The following is a 27995-nucleotide window of genomic DNA, read 5'->3' as shown; positions in this document are numbered from 1 at the left end:
AGTTCTTGATTAAGAAAAGTCCAAAACGGTTCTGCTTCTTAGTCGAAGAAGCAGATTAATGTGCAGCTTGTCTTTGTGTTTAGTGACAAAATACTGAAGATGGACAGAAAACGAGAGAAATCAGAACCACAGGTTTCTGAGTTTATGTTTCAGGCTGCAGGTTTAACACAGATCAGGTGAAAATGACACATTCAGAGCCTGATTATAGCTAAAGGTCCTGTCCTCCAGGTGCGTCTTCAGCCAGAAAATGTCCCAGGTTTTTAGCACAGCTTTACTGATTCAATCATAGAAACAGAAATAGTTGTTCTTCACATATAAAAAGGTGGGATCAGCTGAGGGTTCAGGCAGCAGCTCTCACAGAATCCAACAGTCAGGTTGGATCAAAACCAAAGGGTCAAAGGTCTTTTATTCATGCAAAGAAAAGTACTTCCAGGCCACGTTTCACTGCAACAAAACACAATTCATTGGGATGTTTCAGCTCACGGTGGGTCAGAGGAGGCAGAATGCGTTAAACATGAAGAGCTTTGGGGTGTTGGTCCTGTGATGGAGGTTTGGAAAAGTAATGAAAATGATTCTTAAAGAAAATAAGAGCAAACATGCAAACTTTCTGTCTCTCATCATGTCTCAGGTTGTATCTGCCTCCAGCTCCTGGTATAGTTGTCCTGTTACGAACATCCACGTGTCACAGATTCTCTGTGGGGTGCCCCAAGGCGCCACACTGGGCCCCCTCTCTTTGTAAGATACACCACTCTGGTGATAGTCTCTCTGAGGAAGCTGCTGTGGATAAAAGCATCAGCTGAGCGAATGTGAGTCCAACAGCTCCCAAATGTGCAAAGAAAACAGTTAAAACACACACAGATTGAATCTCGTACACTCAGTGAACCCCACGCTGATGTTTTCTTATCATGTTCTGGTTCCACTGATGGGACAAACGTCCGATTCCAGTTCGTTCTGAATATAGAGCTAACGTCACCAAACTCCATTTGAAAATCTGTTCATTTAAAGTTTTCTTGCAATTTGCCACTAAAACCAGTTTGACTGTTTGCCTCCGACAGTCTAACAGAGAATGTAGCTTAACAGTAACACCGAATAAACGTTTTATTACATTAAAACTGTCTTTTCAATCTACTTACGAACAGCTTTGGGTGTTTATTCAGGGAGGGACAAGTTTAAACACCAGAAGCGTCGCCCCTAAATGTCTCAGCTGAGCTGCAGCAGACCCTGAGCTCATGTGTCCAGGATCGTTCTCTTGGAGTTTCCACGACGACAGAAAATCTCAGGATTTTTTGGAAAGCCAACGTTAAATCTACAGATTTGTGAACAGAGTCTTGTGTGACCTGAGGAGGAAACAGAACGGCAGGAGTCTCCGGTCGGTGGGAGGAGCTACATCATGGAGCAGGGGGGCCGGACCTGTGGCTGGCCTGCCTCCATCTTCTCCACCTCCAGGATCATCCTCCTGAACACCTCCACCGCCGTCTGAGGGGGCAGCAGAAGGTTAGAGGGAGCGTCCTCGGGCCTCGACTGTGTGAATTTTTGTCCTCACCTGGTTTTCTTTGGCTGAAGACTCCAGAAAGGCAGCGTTCCACGACTCCGCCAGAGCTTTCCCCTCCTCATAGCTGATCACTCTAATCAACAACAACAACAGAAAAGATGTGTTCGTCCTCCTCTTTGCACCTCAGTCTGTAAACCTGAGCATCAGGAGGTATTTCCTAACATCTTCCTACAGATGGACACGGACAGATAAATCTGAGGCTCAGAGCTCTGAGCAGAACATGCTGGTGGGATTTAAACTAAATTATTTATCTGAAGAGCCCTAAATTGAGTAAAATGGAGACTGATGGTCACACTGACTGAGCTGGAGTTTCCACCATCACTGGAAGCCTCTCTTCAGTGCCAAACACATGAAAGCCTGCTTGGAGTTAGCATCTGAAGGACTCAAACTGTGAGACACAACATTCTCTGGTCTAATGAAACCAAGATTTGTTTTGTCTCAAACATTAAAAATCCTGAATAAATATTAACATCTGATGTGTTTTATCTGAATTATCCCTGAATTAAGGTGTCTTCATACTCAAAACGTTCCAGTAAACTGATGAATGAAATAAAACACTGTATCAGTGACGCCGTTAGCTCACAGCTAACAGGAAGTGTTTGGCCGTTAGCTTATGCAGCTAACAGGAAGTGTTTGGCCGTTAGCTCATGCAGCTAACAGGACGTGTTTGGCCGTTAGCTCATGCAGCTAACAGGAAGTGTTTGGCCGTTAGCTCATGCAGCTAACAGGAAGTGTTCGACCGTTAGCTCATGCAGCTAACAGGAAGTGTTCGGCCGTTAGCTCATGCAGCTAACAGGAAGTGTTCGGCCGTTAGCTCATGCAGCTAACAGGAAGTGTTTGGCCGTTAGCTCATTCAGCTAACAGGAAGTGTTTGGCCGTTAGCTCATGCAGCTAACAGGAAGTGTTTGGCCGTTAGCTCATGCAGCTAACAGGAAGTGTTCGACCGTTAGCTCATGCAGCTAACAGGAAGTGTTCGGCCGTTAGCTCATGCAGCTAACAGGAAGTGTTCGGCCGTTAGCTCATGCAGCTAACAGGAAGTGTTTGGCCGTTAGCTCATTCAGCTAACAGGAAGTGTTTGGCCGTTAGCTCATGCAGCTAACAGGAAAGTGTTTGGCCGTTAGCTCCTGCAGCTGACAGGAAGTGTTTATATGGAAGATGTCCGGGTGAAATTTAGAGCCTGATGAAGTGAACCAGGGGGATCAGACACTCTGATGTTGGCTGTCAAGGAGACAGATGTGAGAGATGCTGAGCCCACTGAGCTGTTGTTCCTCTTCCTAACTGATGATTTCTAACAGATGAAACTAACAGATATGAACACCAGTTCTTGGCCACTCAGACACTGAAGCCAGAATCTGACTCATCTTGAACAGATCAAGATTCTGACTTTGCTCAGAATATCTGTTGGTTTAAGCTCTCTGTCCATTTCTTCCATTTCCTGCTCTGAAGTTCAGGCTCTGAGAGCTGGAACTGATCCTCTTTGTGGCTCAGTTCCTTCAGTCCAGCGTTGAACTGGACCAAGTTGTTAAAACAGTGGGATGAAAAGTGTTTGCTGCACATTCACAGTCTTTAGCTAACTCTGCTGGAACATTAGCCTCAGATATAGTTTATCCACTGGGCTCTTATATCCTCTGAGGCTGCTGCTGGATGGAAGATGCATGCTCCTCAGTGCAGCTGACAGCAGAACAATTCCACCAGAAGCTGGCTTCATCCGTCCAGCAGGGGGGATTGGAGTGGGCGGGGCTTAGCAGAGGAGGCGGGGCCAACTTAAGGAGTGACGTACTTTAGAAATGAAAATCAGAACGGCTCGTTAAAGGAGGAACTTTCACACAAAGGGGAACTAAATAAACCCCAGGGTTGTGTGTTTGGGGAGTTTTACACCTGCTGGTGACCTCAGACGCCCTGATATATGCTCCCAGGAGCAGGAAGAAGGAGTTTTACACTTCAGACGCCCTGATATCTGCTCCCAGGATAATATATTATGACACGAGTCAGAAGCACATAGTTTTATGGTTCTCAAACTTCTTGAGTCTTGTTTTAGGAACTAGAAAATAAAGGTAAGTGTGATCAGGTGCCTTACCTCTCCATGTGTAAGTCTTTCTTGTTCCCAACCAAAATAATCGGGACTCTGAAGAGAAATAGAGAGGATGTCTGTTAACCTCCGAGTTACAGATGCACATCAGCATCCTCTCACAGATTTAAGTTTGGTTAATAAATGAATATGTATGTTACGTCGGACTGAATTAAAACGAGATTTGGGTCGTAAATCACTGAGTGTTCAGTCATAAGAAAGGAAACCTTTGTCCAAAATAAATAAAAAAGTTAATAATTAAAAAGCAAACATGCCTATGAGATGATTAAAGGTATCAGGTAACAGAACAACACCTGTAAGGAAGGTGTAATACCACTAGCTGCCACTAGGTGCTGTTTATAACGTGTTTATAATAATTCTATAAATTCATATGTTTTACATTTGTTTTAAGTGTCTCTCTCCAGGACGGCTGAAACGATTCCTCAAATAACTCGATTATAAAAAAATGTTTCTAAGAAATAAACAGTTCAGTCTGTGTGTGCACGTGTGTGTGCACGTGAGTGTGCACGTACTGGACGTTTCCCACCATGTCCAGCAGCTTCTCGTGGATCACTCTGACCACCTCGAAGCTGAACACAGACACAGAAAAACATTCAAAGACATTTCAAACTCACTGGTGCAAACAGAATAAAGCAGAAAGTGATTTAATGGATAGTTTTTACAACCAGGAACTCATTTGAGTTACATTCAGAGGTTTGACTCGAACGTTTCACTTAAAGGGAAGAAACCACGAGTCAAATCCGAGAGAAGTTTGATCTTAGGGAGGCACAATTAATCAAGCTTTAATCTCGATCTTGATTCTGAATTCCTACGATTAAACAAACGCGATCATCCTGTTTAAAATGCAACGCAAAGCAAAAGTAGGTGAAGCGCTGCCTGCTGACCACGAGCCTGCATGAGCCAATCAGAGCTGGTCCTGACCCAGAGCAGGAAGAAGGTTCCTGGATGAAGTTTGGACGGGCTGCAAAATGAGGATCAAACATCTGGCACAGCGGAGCTGGTTCTGTCATCTGTTGGTTGGATTCAGGGCGAGTGAAGCTAACCAGGAACCAGAGTTACTGAAGCATCTGAAAAGCAGTCCGATGGCTTTGAACTGAACGGTCCAACATCAGCCAGCACCGACCCTGTTTCCTACAGCTTTGAGTCCTTTAAACAGGCAGAGACAGCAGGGCCCTGCTGGTTCATCCTGTAAGAACCTCTTTATGCTCACAGAGAGTTTATGGGACTGAGGATCAGCAGCTTGGTTCTGAGGAGAAGAAGCAGGAGTGTAGCTCAGTGTTTTATGGAAGCAGAGTTCTGCTCACAGAAGAGGAAGAAACGCTCTGAATAACCGCGGCTCATCCCCACCGAGGTAAACAGAAACCCTTTTAAAGGTTTGCTGTGGTGAGAAAGTACCGAAGTTAATATGCTGCTGGATGGATGCCAGAACCTCAAGTTAACACCGGTGCTTCTACAGCCTACAGGGACCATTTGTGGACTGATGTCTGGGCGATCTGAGCAGGAAGCCCCCCCTCCGGCCGTGGTGGATGAGCGTCTACACCCTGAGGATCTTTGTAATGAAAGCAGAAGGTTGGAGATCCTCCTCGTATTCTGTCGTCTTTCAGCTCAGAGTTTGACTGAGGAAGTAAACTGGAAATAATGAGGAAAGGTTACCTTTTGTAGGACGTTACAGAGTAGATGAGGATGTACCCATCGACGTCGATGGTGTAACTCTGAGGAAAGATGGAGTACTCGTCCTGCAACACACAGACACCGATTAACAGCTTCTCTTCCAGCACAAACTGAGGATTTCAGGAAGGAAGGTGGTCTCACCTGACCGGCCGTGTCCACCAGCTGCAGGTTGTACTCCTGACCATTTACGGTCATCGTCTTGGTAAATGCTGACGAACACAAAGAAGGAATCGTTAGAGCAGAAGTCGTGCAGGGTGGCAGGAGGACTGAGGCAGACTTACTGTTCTCTATGGTGGGATCGTAGGAGTCGACAAACTGGCCCTCCACAAACTGGATGGTGAGGGAAGACTTCCCTGAAAGCACACACAGAGCAGAGGTTAGGCATCGTAACTCTCCGGTCTCCGTAACCCTCAGAGATGGTTTAGAGCCGTTCAGTCTGATACGTTTAAGGCTTTCAGACCGAACAGTTCTGAGGCTTTTGAGGACAGGGAGTTCCTGAAGGACGATGTTCTATCAAGGGATTTTTCTACGGTTGCCTTCAGGTGATCCATAAAGCCTGAGACAGCTGCTCCAGGCAGATGGACCCTTCCTGGTTCTGGTTCTGATGGAGGTTTCTTCCTGGTTCTGATGGAGGTTTCTTCCTGGTTCTGGTTCTGATGGAGGTTTCTTCCTGGTTCTGGTTCTGATGGAGGTTTCTTCCTGGTTCTGGTTCTGATGGAGGTTTCTTCCTGTTAAAGGGAGTTTTTTCTCTCCACAGTCGCCTCCTGCAGCTCAGGATCAGAGAGAAGTTTCAGTGGAATCTGTTGGTTTCCTGAGCTCAGAAACTGTTTTAACTGGTTCTGTATGAATTGGACTCGCTCCACCTGTCAGTGATGTTATAACTGATCAGTTAGATGATGTCACTGATGTTCAGAAATGGAGAATAACTTCCCTCAGGACGGGTTTTGTTGCATCCTGTTGGTTTCCTTAGCTGGGATCCTCTGTCTTTAATTGGCTCTGTATGAATTGGACTCATTTGAAATGGAATTAATTTGATTGTATTACAATGAATTGGACTGTAGCCTTGAGATGACATTTGTTGTGATTTGGTGCTATATTAATAAAACTGAACCGACCTAATTGCAGCCTTTATTAATGCTGCAGAAAGCAGGTTCTGTTTGGGCTGAAAAGCCAAACCTTAAACTATTTTCTATCCTTTAAGTTGTTTTGAACAGATTGGTGTTCACTCCTGATTTAAAGTGATTTCTGCAGCACTGTGGGATCCAGGTAAAACACAGCAGCCATGATGCTCCCAGCCCAGCATCAGGACCACACCTGCCACATCACCTGATTGGCTGTCTGTTGACCAATCCCAGCTTTAAGCCAATTATAGTTTTAAGTTTTAAGCTTTAAGTTTGGTTTAAACACATTTAGTCACATACTTATGATCCACAGCCAGATGGTGACGACTGAGAGGCGTTTAAGCCTCATGTGAAGTTGTGAGAGAATGTACAGACAGATGTTCCTGCTGCAGAACAACCTGACAGGAGGCTGGCCTCAGACGGACATGCGCCTGAGGGAATCACCGCCCAATGCGGCTATTTCTGGCTGGTTATAATATGACGAGGACTTACCCACCGACCTGTAGCCCAGCACAGCGATTTTCCGGGATTTGGGCTGCGGCATGTTCTTATTTCCAGCTTCCAGACGGGTGGACGGAGTCTTACAACCTCTGCATCATCTTTCCTCGAAGCACTGCGTTATTAATGAACCCTCAACGCTGATTGGATACGCACACGTTTGGAGGCGGGATCTCGTTGCCACCGCTTGTTCCGTTTGGTTTAAAGCAGACAGCTGCTCCATAACCCTCCAATCATTGGACACATTAGAATATGATGCTCCCTTTCGACCAATAGGAGAGCAGAAGGTGGAGTGGGCGGGACCAGAGGTGTAAACAGCAGCTCCGCCGATCTGAACGTTTTGTAGCCGAAGCGGAGAAGCTAGTTTCCGGATCTCTGACCGTCCTTCCGATCTTCGGACCTCCCAACTTGTGATTAAATGGCCGGCGTCGTCCTGAAGTTGTCCGCGTCCTGGCGTTTGGTGAAATTAAGAAGGTGATATTTGAATATTTAGTGTGCCAATGAACGTTATTGCTGTTATCGCGATACTTCAGAAACCAGGGAAGAAATGTATGTAGCAGTTAGCTGTTAGCATCCAGAAGAGTTTAATTACTTTTAACCTTCGTGAAATTGGACTGAAACATCAGCCAGACTGTGTTGAACCGTTATATGTCTAAATCTTAGCTTAGTGTTAAGCTTTATTCTTCTCTTGGTTTATCACTGGAGTGGAGAACTTTGAAAATATAAGCAGTTTAAGTTAGCTGCGACCTTTGCTCCAGATTGGCAGAGCAGCCTCAGAGCTGACACGACCCGTCAGGATATAATGATTAAAAAGAATAATATCAGGTGTTAAAACTCAGTAAATCCAGCCTCAGATGGACATATGACATATTACACTGTGTTATTATTTATGGACAAAACACAGAAGCAGTGTGTGAGAAACTAAGTGAACCCTTCCTGCTGCCACAGGAACTAAGAAGCAGCCAGGAGCTGCTGATCAATACTCTGATTAACTGATCAATGCTCTGATTAACTGATCAATGCTCTGATTAACTGATCAATGCTCTGATTAACTGATCATCAGTCAGTGTGAGCAGCTCCATAAAAGCAGGAGTTCTGTCAGTTTAACACGATGCCAAGGAGGAAAGACACCAGCAATGATCTCAGAGAAGCAGCTGCTGCTGCCCATCAGTCTGGGAAGGGTTATAAGGCCATTTCCAGACTATCTGGAGTCCATCATTCTACAGAGAGAAAGATTATTCACAAGTGGAAAACATTCAGGACAGCTGTCAATCTTCCCAGGAGTGGACGTCCCAGCAAGGTCACCCCAAGGTGAAGAAGCCCAGAGCTACATCTCAGACTCTACAGGCCTCAGTTAGCATGTTAAAGGTTAAAGGTCACCCCAAGGTGAAGAAGCCCAGAGCTACATCTCAGACTCTACAGGCCTCAGTTAGCATGCTAAAGGTTAAAGGTCACCCCAAGGTGAAAAAGCCCAGAGCTACATCTCAGACTCTACAGGCCTCAGTTAGCATGCTAAAGGTTAAAGGTCACCCCAAGGTGAAGAAGCCCAGAGCTACATCTCAGACTCTACAGGCCTCAGTTAGCATGCTAAAGGCTAAAGGTCACCCCAAGGTGAAAAAGCCCAGAGCTACATCTCAGACTCTACAGGCCTCAGTTAGCATGCTAAAGGTTAAAGGTCACCCCAAGGTGAAGAAGCCCAGAGCTACATCTCAGACTCTACAGGCCTCAGTTAGCATGTTAAAGGTTAAAGTTCACCCCAAGGTGAAAAAGCCCAGAGCTACATCTCAGACTCTACAGGCCTCAGTTAGCATGTTAAAGGTTAAAGGTCATGACAGCACAGTTAGAAAAAGACTGAACAAGGATGGCTTGTTTGGAAGGGCTGCAGGAGAAAGCCTCTTCTCTCTAAAAAGAACAAGGTTTGCAAAGGTTTGAGACTAACAGACTTTATCGGTGGGTCGTCTGATTGTTTTGGTGAGTTTGTGAATCCGACGGCTTCACAGCAGGTCGGTGGTTCTTCAGAACCTCTGAATGTCTCCTTCTCTGTCAGCAGTTTGGTCAGATCCAGTGTTTCCAGTCTGAAGTTCCACACCGCAGCGTCTCCTCTCATGGGTGAGTTTCTGCTGGAAAAAGGTGTTTTCAGTAGCTGCGTTTAGTGATGATCTGATTGGCTGGTGATGATGATGTCACGTGTTTGCAGGTGTGACGGTGGAGCAGTTCGAGCAGGCGAAGAGCCAACTGTCGGCGCTGCAGAACGACCCGGGAAACGAGGTCAAACTGAAGATCTACGCTCTCTTCAAACAGGTGGGAGGACCTTTGCCTGGATTCACATGTTAGGATTCACATGTTAGGATTCACATGTTAGGATTCACATGTTAGGATTCACATGGATTCACACGTTAGGATTCACATGTTAGGATTCACATGTTAGGATTCACATGTTAGGATTCACATGTTAGGATTCACATGTTAGGATTCACATGTTAGGATTCACATGGATTCACATGTTAGGATTCACATGTTAGGATTCACATGTTAGGATTCACATGTTAGGATTCACATGTTAGGATTCACATGTTGGGATTCACATGTTGGGATTCACATGTTAGGATTCACATGTTAGGATTCACATGTTAGGATTCACATGTTAGGATTCACATGGATTCACATGTTAGGATTCACACGTTAGGATTCACATGTTAGGATTCACATGTTGGGATTCACATGTTAGGATTCACATGTTAGGATTCACACGTTAGGATTCACATGTTAGGATTCACATGTTGGGATTCACATGTTGGGATTCACATGTTAGGATTCACATGTTAGGATTCACATGTTGGGATTCACATGTTAGGATTCACATGGATTCACATGTTAGGATTCACATGTTGGGATTCACTTGTTAGGATTCACATGTTAGGATTCACATGTTGGGATTCACATGTTGGGATTCACATGTTAGGATTCACATGTTAGGATTCACATGTTAGGATTCACATGTTGGGATTCACATGTTGGGATTCACATGTTGGGATTCACATGTTAGGATTCACATGGATTCACATGTTAGGATTCACACGTTAGGATTCACATGTTAGGATTCACATGTTAGGATTCACATGTTGGGATTCACATGTTAGGATTCACATGTTAGGATTCACATGTTAGGATTCACATGTTAGGATTCACATGTTGGGATTCACATGTTGGGATTCACATGTTGGGATTCACATGTTGGGATTCACATGTTGGGATACACATGTTAGGATTCACATGGATTCACATGTTAGGATTCACAAGTTAGGATTCACATGTTAGGATTCACATGTTGGGATTCACATGTTAGGATTCACATGTTAGGATTCACATGTTAGGATTCACATGTTAGGATTCACATGTTAGGATTCACATGTTAGGATTCACATGTTAGGATTCACATGTTAGGATTCACATGTTGGGATTCACATGTTGGGATTCACATGTTGGGATTCACATGTTGGGATTCACATGTTAGGATTCACATGTTAGGATTCACATGTTAGGATTCACATGTTGGGATTCACATGTTAGGATTCACATGTTAGGATTCACATGTTAGGATTCACATGTTAGGATTCACATGTTAGGATTCACATGTTGGGATACACATGTTAGGATTCACATGTTAGGATTCACATGTTGGGATTCACATGTTGGGATTCACACGTTGGGATTCACACGTTGGGATTCACATGTTAGGATTCACATGTTAGGATTCACATGTTAGGATTCACATGTTAGGATTCACATGTTAGGATTCACATGTTAGGATTCACATGTTAGGATTCACATGTTAGGATTCACATGTTGGGATTCACATGTTAGGATTCACACGTTGGGATTCACACGTTAGGATTCACACGTTAGGATTCACATGTTAGGATTCACATGTTAGGATTCACATGTTAGGATTCACATGTTGGGATTCACATGTTGGGATTCACATGTTGGGATTCACATGTTGGGATTCACATGTTGGGATTCACATGTTAGGATTCACATGTTGGGATTCACATGTTAGGATTCACATGTTAGGATTCACATGTTAGGATTCACATGTTGGGATTCACATGTTAGGATTCACATGTTTGACTTTCAGTGTTCCAACCCTTCTCCTCTTCTTCCTCTTCTTCCCTCCTCAGGCCACTCAGGGTCCCTGCAACACCCCCAAACCAGGGATGCTGGACTTTGTCAACAAGGTTAAGTGGGACGCGTGGAAGTCTCTGGGCGCCATTTCTCAGGTGTTGTTCTGCTTCTGTTCTTTTCTGAAACTAAAACTAGCAGCTGGAAGCCCTGATCTCTTCTTTCCCAACCCCTTCTCCTTCAACATCTGTAAACAAACATCTGCATCTCTCAGGATGAAGCCAGGCAGCAGTACTGCGACCTGATTGGCTCCCTGGTGGCAGCAGAGGGTGGGAGCTCCGCCCAGGTTGCAGCAAAGCCTGCTGGGGGCGCAGCGACGTACGAGACACTCTTGGTCACCACGGAGGATGACATCACCACCATCCAACTGAACCGCCCAGCCAAGAAGAACGCCATCACGACAGAGGTGGGCGTGCGCCCGAGGTGCCGGAGCGAAACAGGAAGTCGGGTTAAAGTGACATCATCCGTGTTTTCTTTCAGATGTACAACGAGATCATCGCTGCTCTGGAGCAGGCGGCGAAAGACGACTCGGTCATCACCGTGTTTACTGGTATGGAAACACTTCCTGTTCACCGGAACAGTTTTTAAAAACAGACCTTGGTCTTTCATTGAGTCCGTGTTTGAACACGAATAAAAGCGTCGCGTTTGTTCGCTGCAGGTGCCGGCGATTTCTACTGCAGCGGAAACGACCTCACAAACTTCACCAAGATCCCCGAGGGAGGGGTGGAGGCGATGGCCAAGAGTGGAGGAGAGCTGCTCAGGTGACTGATTGAGTTATTGGTAAAAGAAGCAGCTGAAACGCTCTGTGCTGTCGTCAGACATTAGCCAACAAAGCCAGTCTGAAGGTAATGAACTCGGCTCCCTGGTGTCACCACAGGGGGGCGCTACAGGCTGTCAGTGATTCAGCAGAAGAAGTAGTTGTCCTGTGGAGCAGGAGGAGAAACAACGAGCGAAGCCTGGTTTCTGAAGGATGTTTTTCTCCTCTACAGGAAGTATGTGAAGGCTTATATCGACTTCCCAAAACCGCTGGTTGCCGTGGTGAACGGACCGGCTGTCGGCGTCTCCGTCACCGTGTTGGGACTCTTTGACCTGGTCTACGCCACAGAGCGGGTACAAACACACACATTTTCTGGGTCTCTGCCATCATGTGGCGTCTGTCTGCGACGGCGCTCACTCTGATTGGCTACAAACACTCTTTGGTCTCCTTTACGTACGCACTACCGCCCCCTGCTGCACGGGAGAGTTCTTCTTCCTGTGCAGGTGTGGCTCGTTTGTCCTGTTCGGCTGTTTGTTTGGTGTCATGTCTGCCTGGTTTCTACGAGCCTTTAAAGGTGACATAATGTGTAAAAACCCGTCTTCCTGACCCTGGGAGCATAAATCAGGGCGTCTGGAGTCACTAAGTCGTGTAAAACTCCCCAGAAACACAACCCTGGGATATGAAATTGGGAAAAAAGGCAGAATATGTCACCTTTAAACTGAGCTGGACTGGAACGCCGGCTGTAAAGGAAGCTTCTGTCAAACAGGAGATAATAAAGCTTCGTGTTCTGATGCAGATTTTAATCAGAACAAAACCACCAGCTGTTAGCTCCAGCTGTGAGCTCCAGATGTGAGCTCCAGCTTTGAGCTCCAGCTTTGAGCTCCAGCTGTGAGCTCCAGATGTGAGCTCCAGCTTTGAGCTCCAGCTTTGAGCTCCAGCTTTGAGTTCCAGCTGTCAGCTCCAGCTGTGAGCTCCAGCTGTGAGCTCCAGCTGTGAGCTCCAGCTGTTAGCTCCAGCTGTGAGCTCCAGCTGTGAGCTCCAGCTGTCAGCTCCAGGTGTGAGCTCCAGGTGTGAGCTCCAGCTGTCAGCTCCAGCTGTGAGCTCCAGGTGTGAGCTCCAGCTGTGAGCTCCAGCTGTCAGCTCCAGATGTGAGCTCCAGCTGTCAGCTCCAGCTGTCAGCTCCAGATGTGAGCTCCAGCTGTCAGCTCCAGCTGTGAGCTCCAGCTGTTAGCTCCAGCTGTGAGCTCCAGCTGTGAGCTCCAGCTGTGAGCTCCAGCTGTGAGCTCCAGCTGTTAGCTCCAGCTGTGAGCTCCAGCTGTGAGCTCCAGCTGTGAGCTCCAGCTGTGAGCTCCAGATGTCAGCTCCAGATGTCAGCTCCAGCTGTGAGCTCCAGCTGTCAGCTCCAGCTGTGAGCTCCAGCTGTCAGCTCCAGCTGTCAGCTCCAGCTGTCAGCTCCAGCTGTGAGCTCCAGCTGTCAGCTCCAGCTGTGAGCTCCAGCTGTCAGCTCCAGCTGTCCTGCTCCAGCTGTGAGCTCCAGCTGTGAGCTCCAGCTGTCAGCTCCAGCTGTCAGCTCCAGCTGTCAGCTCCAGCTGTCCTGCTCCAGCTGTGAGCTCCAGCTGTCAGCTCCAGCTGTCAGCTCCAGCTGTGAGCTCCAGCTGTGAGCTCCAGCTGTCAGCTCCAGCTGTCAGCTCCAGCTGTCAGCTCCAGCTGTCCTGCTCCAGCTGTGAGCTCCAGCTGTCAGCTCCAGCTGTCAGCTCCAGATGTGAGCTCCAGCTGTCAGCTCCAGCTGTCAGCTCCAGCTGTCAGCTCCAGCTGTCAGCTCCAGCTGTCAGCTCCAGCTGTGAGCTCCAGCTGTGAGCTCCAGCTGTCAGCTCCAGGTGTGAGCTCCAGGTGTGAGCTCCAGCTGTCAGCTCCAGCTGTGAGCTCCAGCTGTGAGCTCCAGCTGTGAGCTCCAGCTGTGAGCTCCAGCTGTCAGCTCCAGCTGTCAGCTCCAGCTGTCAGCTCCAGCTGTGAGCTCCAGCTGTGAGCTCCAGCTGTCAGCTCCAGCTGTCAGCTCCAGCTGTCAGCTCCAGCTGTCAGCTCCAGCTGTGAGCTCCAGCTGTCAGCTCCAGCTGTCAGCTCCAGCTGTCAGCTCCAGCTGTGAGCTCCAGCTGTGAGCTCCAGCTGTCAGCTCCAGCTGTCAGCTCCAGCTGTCAGCTCCAGCTGTCCTGCTCCAGCTGTGAGCTCCAGCTGTTAGCTCCAGCTGTGAGCTCCAGCTGTGAGCTCCAGCTGTGAACTCCAGCTGTCAGCTCCAGCTGTGAACTCCAGCTGTGAGCTCCAGCTGTCAGCTCCAGCTGTCAGGTCCAGCTGTCAGGTCCAGCTGTCAGCTCCAGCTGTGAGCTCCAGCTGTGAGCTCCAGCTGTTAGCTCCAGCTGTCAGCTCCAGCTGTCAGCTCCAGCTGTCAGCTCCAGCTGTGAGCTCCAGCTGTCAGCTCCAGCTGTCAGGTCCAGCTGTCAGCTCCAGCTGTGAGTTCCAGCTGTGAGCTCCAGCTGTGAGCTCCAGCTGTGAGCTCCAGCTGTGAGCTCCAGCTGTGAGCTCCAGCTGTCAGCTCCAGCTGTCAGCTCCAGCTGTCAGCTCCAGCTGTGAGCTCCAGCTGTTAGCTCCAGCTGTCAGCTCCAGCTGTGAGTTCCAGCTGTGAGCTCCAGCTGTCAGCTCCAGCTGTCAGCTCCAGCTGTGAGCTCCAGCTGTCAGCTCCAGCTGTCAGCTCCAGCTGTCAGCTCCAGCTGTGAGCTCCAGCTGTCAGCTCCAGCTGTGAGCTCCAGCTGTGAGCTCCAGCTGTCAGCTCCAGCTGTCAGCTCCAGCTGTGAGCTCCAGCTGTGAGCTCCAGCTGTGAGCTCCAGCTGTCAGCTCCAGCTGTCAGCTCCAGCTGTGAGCTCCAGCTGTCAGCTCCAGCTGTGAGCTCCAGCTGTCAGCTCCAGCTGTGAGCTCCAGATGTTCATTCCTGTCGTCTTTGTCTCTCAGGCCACCTTCCACACTCCCTTCAGCCAGCTGGGTCAGAGCGCCGAGGGCTGCTCCTCCTACACCTTCCCCAAAATGATGGGCAACGCCAAGGTACCCGCCCCCCGCCCCCCTCAGGTTGCACGATCTGCTGTGAGCAGGAACTTTCTCTGATACTGACGCCGTCTCCTCAGGCCAACGAGATGCTGCTGTTCAACAAGAAGCTGACGGCGGTGCAGGCCTGCGAACTCGGGCTGGTCACCGAGGTTTTCCCCGACAGCAGCTTCCAGTCGGAGGTCTGGACCCGGCTGAAGGCCTACGCCAAGCTGCCCCGTGATGTACGTGTTCTTCTTCTGTTGTTGAGGCTTCCTGGGGTGCAGCGCTGCAGCGTTAAATGAAACCGTTTCTGTGTCCCTGTCAGTCTCTGGCTCTGTCCAAGCAGCTGATCCGATCCCTGGAGAAGGAGCGCCTCCACGCTGTGAACGACGCCGAGGTGGAGCGCCTGATGGAGCGCTGGACGTCAGAGGAGTGCTTCAGCGCCGTCATGAGCTTCTTCCAGGCCAGGGCCAAGCTCTGACCGACACATGAAGAGGGGTGAATCAGAACCTCTGGGGTGGAAACCTAAAGTGCTTTTCATTGTGTTCTCATCTCAGAATCCCGTGGAAATATCCCTGGTTTCAGCACCTGGCTGAGGCCTGTGAGCAGAATGAAAAGCACTTTGGATCTCCTGACGGGAGCAGCTGGGATCACAGGGAGAACCGAACTCGTGTTCGGATCCTCAGGCTCGTTCTGACGCCGCTGAACACCTGAAATCTGGGGCCGGGTGAACGAAACGCCTCAGGTTTTCTGCTCCTGTGACGGTGGACGATTCCTCCGGGACATCAAATCATGACATAAAAAGTAGATTTCCTTAAATCACACCAGAAACATTCGGTTAGAGGAAGATTAATTTTATCGTTGTTCAACTCTCACAAATAGTTGTTAAAGTAGTTTCAGGGATTTTTGGACAGAAACAGCAGAACCTGCCTTCGCTTCTCTTCCTTCGGACCGAACTCTGATCTGAGGCTTTTCGGTCGGGACAACATAAAAACACTCTGGACTTAAAGTGCCTTCGACTCACAGAAAAAGGTTTAGGTCGACGCTGCTAATCACATTTGTTCTTCTGCTGTTGACTTTAATAAAAACACCTTCATAATTTAACGGTTTGTCCAGTTTGTTTGAAAGAGAGTTTGGATCAGTGTCTCTGACGATGAGATCTGCATCTTCAAGATAAAGGTGACAATCAGGAGCAAAATGGCCTTTTAACAGGAAGAACCCTGATAACTGGCTCCGCCTCCCGTTCTACCGAAAGTAAGCCTGCATACATCCAGGTCTGATAGAGAGAAAATGTTTAAACGCAGTAATTAACGGTTCACATGCACTACTACGAGCTACGCTGTGCACATCTCCGGCTTGGTCCATTACTGTTGATGAGAAAGCATTGTTTGCTAGCATCTGCTGCTAACTTACAGCTAACTGCTAACTTACAGCTAACTGCTAACTTACAGCTAACAACTAACTTACTGCTAACTTACAGCTAACTACTAACTTACAGCTAACTGCTAACCTACAGCTAACTGCTAACTTACAGCTAACTGCTAACTGCTAACTTACAGCTAACTGCTAACCTACAGCTAACTGCTAACCTACAGCTAACTGCTAACTTACAGCTAACTTACAGCTAACTGCTAACTCACAGTTAACTGTTAACATACAGCTAAATGCTAACTTACAGCTAACAGCTAACTTACTGCTAACTTACAGCTAACTTACAGCTAACAGCTAGCTAACTGCTAACCTGTTTCCCTCTGGGATCAGTAACTATCTGTATCTACAGAGCTGGAGTGTTTCTGACTGCAGGAACAGCTTCATTCTGTCTGTGTTTCTGCATTAAATCTCAGCAGGTGTCCAGCTGTTGATGAGGTAACGTACAGAAACACACCTGAACGCTCCACAGCAGCATGACGGCGTGTCCTCAGCTAACGGACAGAAACTGACCCGTCACCAACGTCCTGCTGGAGCTCTGATGGTTGAACCTCAGCAGGAGCTGCTTCTGGTTCTGAGGAACTCTCTTCCTTCCCTGCAGGTGTCATGATGAGGAGAAGCAGACGAACCTCAGGAAGGGAGGTTGGTCTGGTCTGAGCAGTAGGACTGAGCCACTGACCAAAGCCTGTTTCAAACAGTAAGACCTCAGGAAACGTGTTAACTCGTTAAAAAAGAGCAGAATACGTCACCTTTAAGTCCTAAAGTTCCTGTGTAACTGTCACAGTTCAGGTGAGAAAGAGGATTAAATGCAGGTGAAGAAATAATATTTAACAGAAACAAAAATGCAAAGAGGCAGGAGTAGAAATATTCTGAACAGGTTTAACTCGGCTGTCTGAACGCAAGCTAATGCTAACTGAGGCTGTACAGAGCAGGAAAGTGAATAAGAAAAAGTCCAGCCTCAGAACCAGAGAAACATCCCAGAACCACAGCTGATAGAAAGATTTAATATTTAATAAATGATTCAAATCCAAACTGAACATCCTCAGCATGCTCTGCACCAGCCTTCACAGCCAGCACCAGAACCGGGTTTGAGTGGACTTTATAATGCTTCCAGCCTTCACAGCCAGCACCAGAACCGGGTTTGAGTGGACTTTATATTACTTCCAGCCTTCACAGCCAGCACCAGAACCGGGTTTGAGTGGACTTTATAATGCTTCCAGTCATCTGAGCAGCTCTTACAGTTACTCCGGTCTGGTTCTTGGTTCCTGCCTCAGAACCCGGTGAAAAGCACCGAGGTTCATTTAAAGGAACCGGGTTGAAAAGGCTGCATCTTACAGAGGGTCAGAGGTCAGAACCGCAGCCGGGAACCCAAAGTTTCTGGACTTAATCGCCTTCCTCTCTGCTGGAGGCGTCTGAGCATCAGGCCGAGGCTTTGGCTCCCTGGCCGAGCCTCGCCGCCACCTCTGGGAACTGCCGTGTGAACAGCTGATTTGTGTACTGCAGCTCAGGAGTTATGAGCCTCTGACATCTGGTCCTGGTGGGTCCGTCCAGCTGTGGCTTCAGGTTATAGCCCTGAATCACAGCTGCTCCGTACTGGAACGGCTTCAGCTCTGCGTCTTCCACCCTCGACGGGTCCACTGCTCCCCCATCTGTAAGGCAAGTGTTTGCCAGCCTGGCCTGCAGCCCTCTGAGCTGAGACACCTCCCGCTTCATCTGCTCCTGCCCCACCAGGAGCTCCACTTTGTGCCAGAAGCTGGTGTTGAAGTGCAGGTAAATCCTCCAGTCCAAAGCGTTCCACCTCTGGATTTTCTCCGCCGTCTCTGGGGACGGTTGGCGGCGAGTTCGTTGGCTGCGACTGTTCAGCCTGAAGGAAACGACGTCTTCCAGCGACCAGCAGAGGGCGTGCCTGAGCAGGACCACGGACTCCTCGAAGTAGTCCGAGATGAGAACAAGGTGGAAGTCCCGCTCTATGGCTGCTATGGCGGCGCTGGCGCTCTCCTCCAGGTCTTCCTCTGCCACGTTGTTGTCAAAGCCGAAGTCGAAGGCCAGAACGTTGTGGGCGTAGTGGTTGTTGCTCACCGAGGAGTTGAAGGTCCTCCAGCTGCTGTCCAAGAAGCTGTCCAGGCTGGGAGTCTTACGGAAGGCCGGGATGCTCTTGTAGTAAGTGAAGATGGACTCCATCATGGCCGCCGGATGTCTCAGAACCGAAAAGTAGAAGGCGTCCCGAGGCATCACTTTTTCCACCTGAAAGAGAAAAAGCTGAAGTTGAGGAACATTTTCAACATTTCACTGCTGACAACAGACTGTTTGAACTCATCAGCTTCATTTGATCTGTTAGGCATCAGCGTAGTTCAGGGGTTAAAGTTCACAGCGGGCTGCCGGCCAGAACACCAACATAAGCCCAATCAGACTGGGTCCAAATGAAGAGAACAGTTCAGCTGGTTTATTGCTTTCCTGAGCAGGCAAACAGGTCATTTCTATCAAAAGAACAAGAACAAATGAAGGAATGAAGCTCTTAATCTCTAATAAACATAATATAGGAGTGAAATCATTCTCTATTGGGCTCTAATTCCCTCTGGGATGGACCGTCCACTTCTCTGGGCTCGGAGGCGTCTGGGATGGACCGTCACACGGTGGAAACGTGTGCTGTGGTCAGACCCATCAGTATTCCACATCTTTGCTGGAAGAAATGGAGCAAAGAGCAAAAGCAGCATCCAGCCTGCTGTCAGCAACCAGTCCCTGCAGCCAGGCTCTGTGATGGTATGGGGTTGGATCAGGGGGCAAAGCTCATTTCCACCTCTGTGACGGCAGCATTAATGCAGAAAAGCTCACTGAGATTTTACAGCAACATATGCTGCCTTCAAGGCCACATCTTTTCCTGGGACGTCCCAGCATTGTTCAAGCAGACCATGGAAAACCACATTCTGCCACAGTCCAAAGGCCTGGCTGAGGAAGAAGAGGTACGGGTGCTGGACTGGCTGCCTGCAGTCCTGACCTGTCCCCAGCAGAGAAACAACCACCCCCCCGCACTGCTGCACACCTTAAGACCTGTTTAAGGAGGAATGGGACAAAATAACAGCTGGAACTCTGCATCACCTGGTTTCCTCAGAGTCAGAACGGCTTTAAGTGTTGGCAGAAGGAAACAAAGTGGGAAAAGGTTCACTGACTTTATGGGATGCTGCAGGTCTGAGGTGTAGAAATGATGTTTGTTACCAGATTAAATGAAGCTGAACAGGAAATCTGTTGAGTTCAGACTGACTGATATGTAACAAATGTATTTAAAAATCACTGCGTTATTTGGACCCGTTTGGACCCATTTGGACCCGTTTGGACCCGTTTGGGCCCCTTTGGACCCGTTTTGACCCATTTGGGCCCGTTTGGACCCATTTGGACCCGTTTGGGCCCCTTTGGACCCGTTTTGACCCATTTGGACCCGTTTGGACCCATTTGGACCCGTTTGGACCCGTTTGGGCCCCTTTGGACCCGTTTGGACCCGTTTGGACCCGTTTGGACCAGTTGTTTGGACCCATTTGGACCCGTTTGGACCCCTTTGGACCCGTTTGGACCCATTTGGACCCGTTTGGACCAGTTGTTTGGACCCGTTTGGGCCCGTTTGGACCAGTTGTTTGGACCCGTTTGGACCCCTTTAACACCGTTTAACACTGTTTTGCTCTGATAATCTCGGCTGTAACTGACCACACAGACAGACACAACCTGGATCCTCACCTCAGACTTTCTGAACCTCATGTGGTTGCACATGATGTGGAAGCGTCTGAGGCTCCGGCTGCCGGCGCCTTCAACGAAGTGAGAGGCGAAGAAGAGCGGGTAGAACAGCTGGCTGTGCTTTTTCACCGGCAGGGCGAAGGTCAGGTTCCTGCTCTCGCCGTACCGGTACAAAATGTTCAGGATGCTGCTGCTCGCCGTTTTGTGCGTCTTCAGGAAAACGATGTGAGACTTTGGGCGGCAGGTTGCTCTGCTGTCGCCGGTTCTTTGGCTTTGTGTGGATCCCGTGTTCTGATTCGCTGAGTTTGGAAGAGTCGGACTCGGCTTCTGTTTGCTGACCCAAGACGTCAGTCCCAGCAGCTTCACTCCCCTGGAAAAAAGCCCAGAACACAGTCAGTGTGAGAGCCTCTAAACACTCGTTCAGAAGCTTCAGGATCGATATAAAATGAGCTTTTAAAGAAGCTGCTGGAGGAGACGACTCCATGCCACTTATTCTGGAAGAAACACCTCAAAGATGTGGCTAAATGTTGAAAAAGATCTTTATTTTCATGGCACTCTGACGGTTTCAGCTCATTACAGAGCGACTGGAGTCCAGTTCCACTTTACACCTGCAGTCATTGTCCCCCCCCCCACAGCAAACTTAAATAATGAATACATTAACGCAGCAGGTGGCGTCGTTTAGCCCACAATATTAGTCAAAAACAACCATCTAATGACAAGAAATGTCATTAAAAACCCAAAGCCTGCCTCATACATCTCAATAAGACGTAAAACAGAGAAATGTGTCTGTTCAGAGACTAAAAACAACACAAACGGATTCTTTCCATGAGTCACAGGAAAAGCTGCTGTTTTTAGTTAACGTTTCAGCTGGCGAACAGATCCAAGATTAGCCTCAGAGGGTCTGTGTTTGAGGAAGAGTGACCTCACCTGGCATGGCGGATGAAGAAAGCCTGGATGGTGATGCAGACGACCAGCAGGATGAGCAGCATCCACAGACAGTGGCGCCTCCTGGTGGACCTGCAGGGGGCGCCACACCCGCAGACAGACAGGGGAAGGGAAGCAGTTTGATTGATGAAAACAGTCAGATAAATATATTTTCCATCGGCTTCACCAAAAAGAGCTGAACAATGAATGTTCTGAACATATTTTGGGATGGAAAGCTTCTCCATCACAGCTGCCTCTGAGTGGACAAATAAGGCTTTTTTCCACCTCTGCCGTCTTTATTCTGATAACTTTGCATGCTTCAGGTTGAAAAAATGCTCTTGTTTACTTTATGTGACGCTGGCTCATTCAGCCACGCTCCCTTTGGGCCAAAAGCAAGTGGAGCTGGTTCTTAATAAATCAGGCCAAAGTTAAGGAGTTGCAGATTCCTGGAGGAGAGGATCCGGTCCAGAAGTCAGGCTGTGTCTGAGCAACAAAACAAAAACTCTCCAACTATTAGTGTGGTTAAAGACATAAAAATAGGCTTAAACAGCAGGAATATCTCAGGACAGATGTGGATTCGGATCCAGGAGGTTTGCTCCAGATAAAGTCTGAGACAGATCACTGTGAAGATATTTCATGTTCCAGACATTCAAAGTGACTGATCTCACAGTAAAGTGAGCCATGACAGAGTCGGTCAGTAATCTCCTCCTCATCAACCGTGAAACAAACCAGATCTAACTTTCCTTTGACTTCTATTTCCCTGCAGACAGTCTGAACTCAACATGTTTCCGGTTCTGCTTCATCAGCTTCGTTTAATCTGTTGATAAACATCCAGATTTCAGACATTTTCACCGAGTGATGAAGAGTTTCAGGTGGACAGTCCGGTCTGGCACCTGCATCCTCTGCTTCCTCACAATAATAACGATGGATTATTCCCTGGAAAGTGTCACAGAGAGAAGCAACCGACCCACTAATGGTGCCACTGTGTCAGTAAGAGAGACAGGAAACCTCCCCGTGACACTGAAAATAACAGATATCACCTGAATCTGTCTCCATGGCGGGCTTCACCCTCAGTATTCAGGCTCAAACCGAGGCTGTGGTGAAGTGCAGTAGAGCTTTTCTGCTTACTTTCTATCTTCTGAAGCAGAAACTCGCCAGAAAACATCAGGAGATTTCATTTCTAATGTGAAGCATCTGAGCAGGAAGAGCTGAGTTTCTTATTTATTATAAGTCTGTTTCTTCTTCCAACAATAACCTCACTGAACCGAATCTGAACTGAACCTTGAATTATCTCCACCAGGACTGGAGTTATTTCCAGTTTCAGCTGCACAGAACTATCGCTATCGGACTGATTCATCTTTCCTTTTATGGCCAGTTTTCCAGCTGAATTTCTTTTCTTTCTTATGTATTCAAACATCCATCTTCTATACCCGCTTAATCCGTTGGTCGGGTGGTGGGGGGGTGGAGCCTATCCCAGCGGGGTGGAGCCTATCCCAGCGGTCATCGGGCGAGGAACCCGGAGAGAACCCACGCATAAACGGGGAGAACATGCAGACTCCACTCTGACAGAACCAGCCGGGGTTGAATTAAACTAAATCAGAGTTTAGTATCTCAAACAGCAGAAGTTTACAGTTATCAGACCAACCACCTTATATAGACATAAGAAAACAAAAGCTTTATACAGGTAATGCCTTCATTTTCATACCTAGACATGTGCTGGGAACCTTACAGCCTGAAATCACTTTATTTTGAAAGTCCACTGCTTCCTTTCCAGCTGGCCACTCCCCCAAATTTCCACATCAAACCAGTGTTTTGACAGCAGTGGTCCTGAGATCGATCCCTGAGGAACTCCACATGTAACAGTTTTGAATTGTGTGTAAATATCCTTCCTTTGTCCAACCTGCTTTAGTTGTTTAAGATAACAGGTGGTAAGGATCTTTGATGTGCCTCCATCCTTAGATCTGATATAAAAACCAGATGAACCGCAGCAACGAGACGCCAAAACCAGAGTGAAAGGGAATGAATGCAGTCTGGTGATGTCACTTCCTGCCAGAAAAAATAAGGTTGACATATATTTTATATCAGAGGCAGTTTTAAAACACTTTTTACTCTCGTATTTGGTGAATTACTGTTTGTTAATTGATATAAACATGATGATTGAGCATCATATCGATGACATATTGCTTTAATATTAGTGGGAAGTAAGTAAACTTTCTTTTACTGATCAAACATGAATTAGTTCATACACAACCTGAATACTTTAAGTCCTTCCACTCTGACATAAAAGTACAATAAATACACTTTTTATTTACATTGAAATAGGCTGAGAACAGTAAACTTTAAGTGAACTGGTCATTCGGTCTGACTTCAGGTTCACTGTGAAATGGAGCTGCTTTTGTTTGCCTTAATGTTGATTTAAAAAGCTTCTGCTTTATATTCAGAAGGTGTTTTTTACAGTATTAGTTCCTCAGTGCGTTTAATACCAGCTTTCCATTACAGTTCAGTGTATTTTCATAGTGTTTGTTGCTTCATGCCACATCTGATCCGCTTTTTCTTTTCATCATTAATGTCATTTTAATCCGTTTACTTGCTTCTGCTCCAGCTCTGAACTAAACACCCATGTAGTAGTACCTGGTAGATGAACGGACAAATCTGTAATTCTGACTATGATACCAGGAAGAAAACATCTGCTGCTTCTGTGGATGATTCTTCACCTGCTTTTATAAAAGGGTGACCACAGGTTTCCCTCTGAATTCGGTCCAATTCAGTCCTGACTGAGCTCAAACCTGTACTTCTGAAACCAGATATTTCACAGATTTCCTAAAGAAAGTCGCTGCTCTCCACAATATTAGCAAAGTAACGCAGAGTTTAACAGGAGTGGATGAACTGAGCTCAAACTGATGCATGTTAAAGTACTGATTTATTTACACAAACACTCTCAGACACTTTAGGAGAATCGTGGTGAAACCTGAGCATGGATCGATCCCAGTTCTACACTAAAAGCTTTTTTCAGTTCAGAGCTTCATTGATTTTTCCTTTCAGTCCAGAATCAGGTTTGATTTATGTCTGAGACTGGCTGCATGTGTCAGATAGATGAACCACATACAGGGTTAAGTATCATGACCAGTTAGAGACACCCTAACAGAAAGCGTTTCTACAAGGTGAAGAAGCCCAGAGCTACATCTCAGACTCTACAGGCCTCAGTTAGCATGCTAAAGGTTAAAGGTCACCCCAAGGTGAAAAAGCCCAGAGCTACATCTCAGACTCTACAGGCCTCAGTTAGCATGTTAAAGGTTAAAGGTCACCCCAAGGTGAAAAAGCCCAGAGCTACATCTCAGACTCTACAGGCCCCAGTTAGCATGCTAAAGGTTAAAGGTCACCCCAAGGTGAAAAAGCCCAGAGCTACATCTCAGACTCTCCAGGCCTCAGTTAGCATGTTAAAGGTTAAAGGTCACCTCAAGGTGAAAAAGCCCAGAGCTACATCTCAGACTCTCCAGGCCTCAGTTAGCATGTTAAAGGTTAAAGGTCACCCCAAGGTGAAAAAGCCCAGAGCTACATCTCAGACTCTACAGGCCTCAGTTAGCATGCTAAAGGTTAAAGGTCACCCCAAGGTGAAAAAGCCCAGAGCTACATCTCAGACTCTACAGGCCTCAGTTAGCATGTTAAAGGTTAAAGGTCACCCCAAGGTGAAAAAGCCCAGAGCTACATCTCAGACTCTCCAGGCCTCAGTTAGCATGTTAAAGGTCAAAGGTCATGACAGCACAGTTAGAAAAAGACTGAACAAGGATGGCTTGTTTGGAAGGGCTGCAGGAGAAAGCCTCTTCTCTCTAAAAAGAACATGGCAGCACAGCTTAGGTTTGCAAAGCTGCATCTGAACAAAGCTCAAGACTTCTGGAACAATGTCCTTTGGACAGACCAGAGCAAAGTGGAGATGTTCACTTAGCACAGCTTGCAAAAGCAGCGAGTTCACATATCGAGTCCAAACACAAGGGAACATTTCACGTTAGCATTTTAATGGAAACCAGTCGGCTTGTTAGCTGCGAAGGATTCTAATAATGATGGGATTATCGATAGAATACAGGAAGTGGAGCTAAATAATCTGCCTGAGATGTGGCGTGGACTGTGATGCAGATTTGAGCTGAATTTTATATGTTTATATGTGTATTTTGGTGCAGGCTGTGGGTTTCCAGTCCAAGTCCAGACTTGTTTGACCTGTAAAAATCCTTCTGCTTCACATTTCCAACTTGTTTCTCTCCTAAGTTTCAGGCTTCTTTTGTTTTGTGAAATCACACTGGAGCAACGCACTGAAATTTTACCAACACTATCTTATATTTTGACTTGATCAGCAGAAAAGTTCATAAAGACTCTTTTGTGTTAGCAGACATCCAGCCGGCTCCTCTCATGGGCCTCTTTCTGCTGCACACACAGACCTCTAACCTCTCTGTGAAAGGTAAGATGCAGCATGGAGGTAGAATTTCAGGTATTCTTCTGTTTGCCCTGGACACAGATCCACAGGCCCTGTGAGCGCAGGTTTCAATCAGACTTTTAAAATGCACGCTAGTCTGCCTGAAATCATTTCAAATCAACTGTCACATCCAGATAATGGAGCTTCTCCTGCAGGTAAACAAAATAAATGTTCTTAAATTTCAGCATGTCTGAGCCTACCTGCAGCCAACTGGTCCTCAGTCCTAAACTTAAAGTGTGCGAATGATCACTTAACTTAAAGTTTACTATTCTGGAACAACTAGTTTATTCTAGTTGTAGTTAAATGGCAGAAAAGCAGAATTTGAAGTGTATTTATTGCACTTTTATAGTATATTTAGTACACACCACACACATACTTTGTTCTATACTAAACAGTTATTGTAAAGTGCCCCTAATATTCAGACAATATGTCATTAATATGTTCAGATCTTATTAATGTTGTGCTCATTCATCACATTTTTATCAATAAAAAGGAGTTTTTAACCCTAACTCACCAGTGTGCTTTGTTCTTATTTTATGGGTTGAAATAAAAAGTTCCCTTTAAGATAAACTAAAACTTTAAGTTCACTGTTACGATAATAACTCGGAGAATAACATTAATACATATTAGATATGTTTAACAGAAAATACATTTCAGTAACTGCAGATAACTTTAACTTAGAATATATTTTCCTGTGAACTAAAGAAATATTTTAAAGTGTGAAATCAGCATATTTCTTATTTATTTAAATATTTAACAGTTTTTGTTAATAAATTGTTAAAAATGTGACTATAATAAATATGTAAAGTACATAAAGTATATTTAAATTTCAGATGGCCCCAGCTGCTCTGTTCATGCTCAAAACTTCCATCTTTCTGCATCTTTCAGTAAACAGTAAATGTATATTAATCCAGCTGAATTCAGTTGGACTCACAGAATCACAGTTAAAGTAGCTCAAAGACAGCGTCTGCGCAGTGAACTCAGCTGGACTTACAGAATCACCGTTAAAGTAGCTCAAAGACAGCGTCTGCGCAGTGAACTCAGCTGGACTCACAGAATCACCGTTAAAGTAGCTCAAAGACAGCGTCTGCGCAGTAAACTCAGCTGGACTCACAGAATCACCGTTAAAGTAGCTCAAAGACAGCGTCTGCGCAGTGAACTCAGCTGGACTTACAGAATCACCGTTAAAGTAGCTCAAAGACAGCGTCTGCAGTGAACTCAGCTGGACTTACAGAATCACCGTTAAAGCAGCTCAAAGACAGCGTCTGTGCAGTGAACTCAGCTGGACTCACAGAATCACCGTTAAAGTAGCTCAAAGACAGCGTCTGCGCAGTGAACTCAGCTGGACTTACAGAATCACCGTTAAAGTAGCTCAAAGACAGCGTCTGGGCAGTGAACTCAGCTGGACTTACAGAATCACTGTTAAAGTAGCTCAAAGACAGCGTCTGCGCAGTGAACTCAGCTGGACTTACAGAATCACCGTTAAAGCAGCTCAAAGACAGCGTCTGTGCAGTGAACTCAGCTGGACTCACAGAATCACCGTTAAAGTAGCTCAAAGACAGCGTCTGCGCAGTGAACTCAGCTGGACTTACAGAATCACCGTTAAAGTAGCTCAAAGACAGCGTCTGGGCAGTGAACTCAGCTGGACTCACAGAATCACCGTTAAAGCAGCTCAAAGACAGCGTCTGCGCAGTGAACTCAGCTGGACTTACAGAATCACCGTTAAAGTAGCTCAAAGACAGCGTCTGCGCAGTGAACTCAGATGGACTTACAGAATCACCGTTAAAGCAGCTCAAAGACAGCGTCTGTGCAGTGAACTCAGCTGGACTTACAGAATAACCGTTAAAGTAGCTCAAAGACAGCGTCTGCGCAGTGAACTCAGCTGGACTTACAGAATCACTGTTAAAGCAGCTCAAAGACAGCGTCTGCGCAGTGAACTCAGCTGGACTTACAGAATCACCGTTAAAGTAGCTCAAAGACAGCGTCTGCGCAGTGAACTCAGCTGGACTTACAGAATCACCGTTAAAGCAGCTCAAAGACAGCGTCTGTGCAGTGAACTCAGCTGGACTTACAGAATAACCGTTAAAGTAGCTCAAAGACAGCGTCTGCGCAGTGAACTCAGCTGGACTTACAGAATCACTGTTAAAGTAGCTCAAAGACAGCGTCTGCGCAGTGAACTCAGCTGGACTTACAGAATCACCGTTAAAGTAGCTCAAAGACAGCGTCTGCAGTGAACTCAGCTGGACTTACAGAATCACTGTTAAAGTAGCTCAAAGACAGCGTCTGCGCAGTGAACTCAGCTGGACTCACAGAATCACTGTTAAAGTAGCTCAAAGACAGCGTCTGCGCAGTGAACTCAGCTGGACTTACAGAATCACCGTTAAAGTAGCTCAAAGACAGCGTCTGCGCAGTGAACTCAGCTGGACTCACAGAATCACTGTTAAAGTAGCTCAAAGACAGCATCTGCGCAGTGAACTCAGCTGGACTTACAGAATCACTGTTAAAGTAGCTCA

At 46.9% G+C, this 27995-nt stretch overlaps 3 protein-coding genes across 5 annotated transcripts; 1 reads left to right on the top strand and 2 right to left on the bottom strand.

Moving 5' to 3' along the window:
- rheb (Ras homolog, mTORC1 binding) lies at window positions 1–7035 on the bottom strand. The gene is made up of 8 exons (XM_072378935.1): window positions 6926–7035; window positions 5594–5665; window positions 5454–5521; window positions 5295–5377; window positions 4154–4210; window positions 3630–3677; window positions 1544–1625; window positions 1–1476 (listed from the first exon to the last, which is right to left on the bottom strand). The coding sequence occupies exons 1-8, from the start codon at window positions 6975–6977 to the stop codon at window positions 1384–1386; spliced, it is 555 nt and encodes a 184-aa protein (XP_072235036.1). The 5' UTR covers window positions 6978–7035; the 3' UTR covers window positions 1–1383.
- A 223-nt stretch (window positions 7036–7258) lies between these two features.
- Window positions 7259–16041, top strand: eci2 (enoyl-CoA delta isomerase 2). 3 transcript variants are annotated; one of them, XM_072378931.1, is made up of 11 exons: window positions 7259–7405; window positions 8982–9040; window positions 9129–9232; window positions 11113–11211; window positions 11328–11519; window positions 11594–11663; window positions 11772–11874; window positions 12103–12223; window positions 14871–14960; window positions 15041–15184; window positions 15268–16041. In XM_072378931.1, exons 1-11 carry the CDS (start codon window positions 7350–7352, stop codon window positions 15421–15423), a joined length of 1194 nt encoding a protein of 397 aa, XP_072235032.1. In that variant the 5' UTR covers window positions 7259–7349; the 3' UTR covers window positions 15424–16041. The 3 variants fall into 3 exon arrangements, with proteins under 3 accessions (XP_072235032.1, XP_072235031.1, XP_072235030.1); XM_072378930.1 differs by having other exon boundaries at window positions 8979–9040; XM_072378929.1 differs by lacking the exon at window positions 7259–7405 and adding an exon at window positions 8028–8242.
- A 1746-nt stretch (window positions 16042–17787) lies between these two features.
- On the bottom strand, window positions 17788–20711 carry gal3st2 (galactose-3-O-sulfotransferase 2). Its single transcript, XM_072379035.1, has 3 exons — window positions 20671–20711; window positions 20097–20463; window positions 17788–18614 (listed from the first exon to the last, which is right to left on the bottom strand). The coding sequence occupies exons 1-3, from the start codon at window positions 20709–20711 to the stop codon at window positions 17790–17792; spliced, it is 1233 nt and encodes a 410-aa protein (XP_072235136.1). The 3' UTR covers window positions 17788–17789.
- Between the last annotated feature and the right edge of the window lie 7284 nt (window positions 20712–27995).

This window comes from Leuresthes tenuis, unplaced genomic scaffold, assembly GCF_036924035.1.
Source record: "Leuresthes tenuis unplaced genomic scaffold, fLeuTen1.0.hap1 SCAF_24, whole genome shotgun sequence".
In the NCBI taxonomy this organism is placed as follows: domain Eukaryota; kingdom Metazoa; phylum Chordata; class Actinopteri; order Atheriniformes; family Atherinopsidae; genus Leuresthes; species Leuresthes tenuis.
The sequence above is the reverse complement of the archived record's forward strand: the minus strand, read 5'-3'. Positions and strand labels throughout refer to the sequence as shown.

Coding starts and splice junctions, on each gene's coding strand:
- rheb (XM_072378935.1), bottom strand. CDS start 6,977: ATGCCGCAGCCCAAATCCCGGAAAATCGCTGTGCTGGGCTACAGGTCG. Junction 4,211..5,294: donor TCTGTAACGTCCTACAAAAG/GTAACCTTTCCT, acceptor GTCTGTGTTCAG/CTTCGAGGTGGTCAGAGTGA. Junction 1,626..3,629: donor AAAGACTTACACATGGAGAG/GTAAGGCACCTG, acceptor GTTGTTGATTAG/AGTGATCAGCTATGAGGAGG.
- eci2 (XM_072378929.1), top strand. CDS start 8,043: ATGCCAAGGAGGAAAGACACCAGCAATGATCTCAGAGAAGCAGCTGCT. Junction 8,243..8,981: donor CCCAGCAAGGTCACCCCAAG/GTGAAGAAGCCC, acceptor CTCTGTCAGCAG/TTTGGTCAGATCCAGTGTTT. Junction 15,185..15,267: donor ACGCCAAGCTGCCCCGTGAT/GTACGTGTTCTT, acceptor TGTCCCTGTCAG/TCTCTGGCTCTGTCCAAGCA.
- gal3st2 (XM_072379035.1), bottom strand. CDS start 20,711: ATGACTGCAGGTGTAAAGTGGAACTGGACTCCAGTCGCTCT. Junction 20,464..20,670: donor AACTGGACTCCAGTCGCTCT/GTAATGAGCTGA, acceptor GCTTTTTTCCAG/GGGAGTGAAGCTGCTGGGAC. Junction 18,615..20,096: donor TGAGGTTCAGAAAGTCTGAG/GTGAGGATCCAG, acceptor TTTCTCTTTCAG/GTGGAAAAAGTGATGCCTCG.